General features: G+C 34.6%; 1 protein-coding gene across 1 annotated transcript; it reads left to right on the top strand.

The window, feature by feature from the left end:
• Positions 1-1,652: 1,652 nt before the first annotated feature.
• On the top strand, positions 1,653-3,898 carry LOC128220046 (transmembrane protein 11, mitochondrial-like). Its single transcript, XM_052928297.1, has 2 exons — positions 1,653-1,684; positions 2,895-3,898. Exons 1-2 carry the CDS (start codon positions 1,659-1,661, stop codon positions 3,397-3,399), a joined length of 531 nt encoding a protein of 176 aa, XP_052784257.1. The 5' UTR covers positions 1,653-1,658; the 3' UTR covers positions 3,400-3,898.
• Positions 3,899-6,643: the final 2,745 nt, after the last annotated feature.

Below are 6,643 nucleotides of genomic sequence, written 5' to 3'. Positions count from 1 at the left end.
ATTGTTAAGGTATCAATTTTAAGGTTGAAATTAGGTGCTTTCGAGTTCATTCGCATGCTAGATCCTCCACTGCCACTTTTGGGGGGCCAAATTAATTATTATCTTTAGTGTTATTACTCATTAAAGATTGAGGGTAAATTTTCCCTTTCAGCTTCTAAATTCACTCTTTACACTGAAAGGGGTTGCGTCGGGTTTAAGACATACCGCAGCGTGGATAGACCTAACAACTCTTTGTGACATTCAGACTGCCCCATCTCTTTGTGACATTCAGACTGCTCGAACTCTTTGTGACATTCAGACTGCTCGAACTCTTTGTGACATTCAGACTGCCCCAACTCTTTGTGACATTCAGACTGTTCGAACTCTTTGTGACATTAAGACTGCCCCAACTCTTTGTGACATTCAGACTGCTCCAACTCTTTGTGATATTCAGACTGCTCGAACTCTTTGTGACATTCAGACTGCTCCAACTCTTTGTGACATTCAGACTGTTCCAACTCTTTGTGACATTAAGACTGCCCCAACTCTTTGTGACATTCTGACTGCTCAAACTCTTTGTGACATTCAGACTTTTCCAAATCTTTGTGACATTCAGACTGCTCGAACTCTTTGTGACATTCAGACTTCTCCAACTCTTTGTGACATTCAGACTGCTCGAACTCTTTGTGACATTCAGACTTCTCCAACTCTTTGTGACATTCAGACTGCTCCAACTCTTTGTGACATTCAGACCGCTCCAACTCTTTGTGACATAGACTGCTCCAACTCTTTAATTGTGACGTACAGACTGCTCTAATCTTTTCAATTGCGGAGGCTAGTACTAATTAAATCCTTCCCGGTCACAGGGTATATTTTTATTTAATCAGTAAATTTGTACTTTGTCTTAGCCGAGGATTTCTCCTTTTGGGGAAGAGAATGATAGGCGCATTTAATTTCATAAACCCATTTTAAAGGAACTCGATTATGTTTTTACATTAGAAAAGTTTTTCTGGTAATGCATCTGAAAACACTCAATAGTATATATTTACTTATGATAATAGTTTACTCTTTATACCGAAATTGCAGAAAAAAAATACATTTAAAGTATAGAAAGAAAGTCTGATTTGAATCGGGAGCGAATCAATGCTGATGCAGTGAATAAAAACAGAAACACCGATAACGTTACCACTCGGCCACAGGGACTCATACACAACTTCCTGAATGATTTAACCTTTGTGAAATACATTGTTCAAAAGTATTACGTGCTAATGCCAATCAACCAATTACGATATGCACAGTACAGCCTTTTGCTGTTTTCCTTTTGCTAAATTGGGTTAGTTGAATTATTTTGGAAGTCGTGGTCACCTTTTGAGCGTATATTAACATTTGTTGAAGGGTTCCAGTCGTCGGTATCTCAATTTATCACTCCTGGTTTTTGACACACTTTATTACGTATTAAAAAAAATCCATACAAAGTGCATTTTACAAACCATGAGCAAGATCCTTTAAATTGCCTGTATTATTATACTGGATTTATTTTATCTGCGTTTGCTGTTTCTCATTTGTTTGGGTTAGGTAAACCCAAACATTTTATTTAAAAGACAGCCATTTACATGGAGATCAAATTTAGTTGAGGATAGCCTTTAAAAATTGAGTTATCCTATTACCTCCCTTCAAGTATGGCGGCGACCACAGCCAGAACCCGGTACGATTTAAATAATTATTATTTGCAACTCTAACTCATGAAATGAAACGTAAATTGAGGTATTTTATCGGTTCTGTCATTATTTGTTTTCAATTGCAATTTGGTATTTTTTCTTGATTAATCTGTTATCTTAAACAATGTTTTTTTTTGTTGAATTTTCCCTAGCTACAATAATGAGCGATCAGGGATACTTTTTTTTTTTATATTATTTTGACATTTCTTATGTATCCCTGTAACGCTACAACTCTCTACCATTTAACAACGGGCGAAATGATATACTGTAATAATATGCATTGATGTTGAATAATGACAAAGTTGTTCAATTTTTATCCGACAGTGATCTGAACTGGATTTAATTTGTCATTAGAGTTGTTATTTTCACATTAATATATTATGGGTCACCAATACGTGTACACAACCAGTCAGATTTGTCCCAGATTTACCGATATCGGGATAATTGATTAACAATCGTCACTTGTAAGTGTTTTATGATAACTTAACATGTTTTTTGGGCATACTGACATAACTTAATATGTGTTTAAAAGGGCGGTTTAATAGTGGGCAATAATATTTTCGTAGAAATTTGAATTTATAACGGAGATAATTTCAAAATTGTTGCCGCGAGGATTCTCTGCGCAAGGACCGCTTGCTACTTTTTGCTGGGATGGTGGACGTCACGAGTCTGCCATATTAAAAAAAATCGTCAAAAGACTCGTTGACGGCCATTTAGGTGGACTAGAACTTTCCCCACTAAGTCTAAGACTAACACACTGTCACTGACAGTGAATCAGTTCTGAGTGTCCATAGTTAATAATAAAGGGTTGTCTTTCTAGTTTTGGGAAACGGGGCTGGGGTCTTGAGAAAGCGGATTTGAGCGTTATTTTTGCTAAAAAGGGGAATTTTTCATGTTAACTCAAATAAAACAAAAACAACTTTTAATATGCACATTTTATGTAATATCCATGTACATTGCATCAAAAATCAGTACACAATGCATTCATATAGTTATGCATAAACTTTGTCAGGTTCATTAATATATTTTTTTTGTATCTTGTATTTTTTTCCCATATTGGGAAGGGGGTCAGGGGGCTTTGAATGGGAAAAATGTGTTATATGACTAAAATTCAATTTAACGTAGAAATGAACAAGAAAGCCTAAACAATAGTTTGAAAGAAAAAAGAATGTTAAAAAGTTTGTTTGATATTTTCAGATCAGGCAGACCCCCAGAGTATGTTATAATCAGGGACGTAAATGACTCTGATCTCACACAAGAAGATCTCGAAGAAGAGCTAGAGAGAGCTTTTGACGAAGAGGCTGAAGTTATAGTTATAGAACCTGTGGCCTTGGGCAACGAAGTTGTGAAATGGATCTCGTTCGGCAACTTCCTTCATAAAAGTTGCGTTTTATCAGGATTTGCCTGTTTAACCTTGCCAATTGTCTCCAAATCTGACATTGCTTCACTCGTCTGTGGAGCAGTGAGTGTATCCTGCGCAAGTGTGTATGCTCTTTCATGGCAGAGGGACCCTATGTGCAAATACCAGAAGACGATGAACTTGTCAGACTTGGAACATGTGGTGCAAAGCTTGAACAGCGTCAATCCAGTCGTGCTTATTAGGAGAGATGACAGTCGCCGGAAGAAACTTCACAATGTGTTCGCTGTTCTGTCAGGGATTTTGTGTGGTTTTAAGCTGTATTGCTTGATTCGTCCAAACTGATGTTGATTTTAGTCTTTAATAATTTATCCTGTAATCTGTCAATGTTCTTCCAAAACTTTTGAGCCAATTATATTTCTTTAAAAATTAAAACAAAAATGCTACTATTATTTTCATTCACAATTTGTTTGTAAAGGTATTATGATAAGCAGTTCACGATTCTTTATAGTGTTCATATGACAATTTTCTGTGATATGATATGATATTTGATGTCTTCAAAATTTTGAATGTAATTGTGTAGTGCCATTTTAGCCAATAAGATAATGTGCATGTTCAAGTGCTTAAATTGGATTTTGCTGTTCCCGGTCACAGTTATACTTCAACAGATGTATGTTATATTAGTCATTATATGACTGCATTAAGTTTTATGTAATTTAATGCAACTGTTTGCTTCGGCATAAATTATATGCATGTTCAATTGAATACCAGTGAAAATATGTATGTTGGGACAAATGGTCTGTTGTGAGTTCTTGTTTGGCAATAAAATAATCTTTTAACTGTACTGTTGCAGTTTTTAGCCAATCTTTGCTTTTTTATAAAAAAAGATAAGGGATTGTCATTAGCCTTGTTGTTGGTATTATTTAGTGGTGTTGTTGTTGGTATTATTTAGTGGTGTTGTTGTTAGATTGCAAAGCTGTTTTTGTCTGTTGGCAATACAAATTAACTTCTTACATGGAAATAAACTAAATAATAATAATTGGGAATTAAAATAAAGATATCTATTTTTTCCCTCTTGGACTCAATATTATAAGCCTCATCTTGCCATGTCTTTGGACCCAATTATCACAAATGAAATATTAAATCATGAATAAAAAAATGCTCAAAATAATGACCTTTTTAATATGTTCTGAGAACTTCCAACTTTTTTCTAAAGAATTGTCATTGGGGTATTATTTTCTTGTTGATTTATGACAATTATTTTACTAGTGTTTCCATAGCAATTTCACCTTGCTCCCCGTCATCATGTCCTGCTTTAGGACTTCTTTTGGTGTATTAATGATAATATAGTACATACACAATTGGCTCAAAGTTTGCCTGGATAGCCTACCTTCTCCAGCATGGTCTGAACCCAAGGTTTATTATTATGATTCAATAATGATTACTCTATATGATATAACTTTTGGGAAAATAAGCTAGGGCAAGTTTGTAATGCATGAATATTCATTAAATTCTCAGTGAGATGTGTCTTAGGCATCCAATCAAAAATGTGGATTTAAACTTTTTAATCGTTCATGAGTTCAAGGTTTCTGCATCCAACTTGCCCAGAAATTTTAATGGAGTTATATGTTATGATTAGCTTGTGGATGAATTACCTAATGCTCCATTTTAAACCTATGGCTATTTATTGAACTTGGTCGAGATATTTTAATTATAAACATGTTGACCAAGTTTGGTGATGGTTGGTGTACATTTTCCAAAAGTAATGAGCAGACACTGACTAATTCAAGGCCATATCTCTTGACTACTTAAGGACTCCATTTTGCCAATAAATTTTGTGACCAAGTTTTATGATTATTGGTTTACATTTGCCGAAGTAAAAGGGACTAGACCACAGATGGTCCTAACATCGACATATACAAAAGTTCCTAAAAACAAGTCTAGAATTATCAATATGACCTAGTATTAGGCCGAAAATACAGGATTAAAAAAATATTCCGTCGCTGCCCAAGCTGAGTTTATAGTTTAAAAATAGCATACAATGGTTTCCAAGTTTATAGTGTATATTCAGCATGTGAAAGACTTGATAGTTCAGATACATAATTATACTGACACTATTTCTAAATTTATTTGGATTTACTTGGAAGACACACCAAGTAAATTCCGAATTGGAAAAATATGCATGAACTGCAAAGGATATATGTGTCGTAGGCAATTTGATCTATCATTTAGTAAGATTCAATGCTCTATTATATAACACAATGATACCAATTTCAAGCTGCACTCTCACAGATTGACATTTTTTTGGTATCAATGCCTTCAATTCAGTCATATAAAATATCTCACAATCTCAATTGTTTAGAAAAATGCCTGAAAAACTCATTTTTCTTAAAGCGTTAGTAGAGCTTTTAGCCATAAAATAGCAACTTTTGGACATACATATGATTGTGATCTTATCTATTGTCAGCTGTCTTGTATCACTGGTCTCCAGACATTTACTCAAATTTTGGCTCATTCCATGACAAAAAAAAATGTCTATCTTTGAGATTGCAGCTTTATGTATTTTTTTGACAATATCCTTTTTTTCTTGCAATGGTATCATCTGGTGTCTAGTCCCTTTAAAAAAGCAGACACTTTCAATTTAAAAACCTTTTTAGCATGACTATTCGAAGAATAAGGAGGGCTTTACTGAAGTCCAATACCCTTCATTCAATTCCCTTAATACTTCACACAGTTGTTCATGGCCATCACACAATGAGGTTAGATAACTCCATATTATCGTTTATACAAATTATGGCCCCTGATTGACTTTGAAACTTAGGTTAAAGATTTAGAGCAGGTTGGGATATTTATAAATAACTTCTATGCCCTTCATTCAATTGACTTTATACTTCGCACACTTAATGACGACAATCTTATAATAAGGTTACATAACTCCATTTAAACCCTAAATACCAATTATGGCCCTTGATTTACTTTTTTTTATAAATTTTCTTTTGATTTCTTTTGACAAGCACATTTTTATATTCTTAGCCAGATTTTCACAAAGGGAAAACAAATTATAAGAATCCAGGCTTGTGTCATTGTTTGGGCGAGCTGGTGGGAGGGCAGCGTCAAAGTCACCTTATGTATCGAATAAATTTAGCTAGGTTTGACATCTAGTGACCAAACATGGTATATATTAAGAGGTTATGGAGACCTTTCATACGATTGAGTTTGAGGCCCATAGGATCAAGGTCAAGGTCAAAGTTATTATTAATAGAAAAATGGTTGGTATTGAATAACTTAAGTAAGGGTTGACATATTGCGAGCAAACTTGGTATATATAAAGAGTTTATAAGGTATTTTTTCAATGTTTTGGCATAGCATCTGTGTCGCCCTTATGCAAAACCTATAACCTTAGCTGAAACTCAAAAGTCGTAAGCTGTAACCATACAGATAAACACATGAATCTTAGACAGCTTGTTGAGCATTTGAAGCAAGACCTTATTTGGCTATAGTAATGGTCCAGTCATGACCTTTCATTGATTGACAAAGAAATGGTATTCGCTTGTGGAGCGCATGTTTTAGTATGCAATAAGTTGGCTGT

Source organism: Mya arenaria, chromosome 2 (assembly GCF_026914265.1).
Source record: "Mya arenaria isolate MELC-2E11 chromosome 2, ASM2691426v1".
Lineage (NCBI taxonomy): Eukaryota > Metazoa > Mollusca > Bivalvia > Myida > Myidae > Mya > Mya arenaria.
Note: the sequence above shows the minus strand (reverse complement) of the source record. Positions and strands in the feature narration are given on the sequence as shown.

Bases quoted from the DNA above. Each gene is read 5' to 3' on its own strand.
- LOC128220046 (XM_052928297.1), top strand. From the start codon at position 1,659: ATGGCGGCGACCACAGCCAGAACCCG. The intron at 1,685-2,894 runs GTACGATTTAAA...TGATATTTTCAG, and splicing joins GCGACCACAGCCAGAACCCG to ATCAGGCAGACCCCCAGAGT.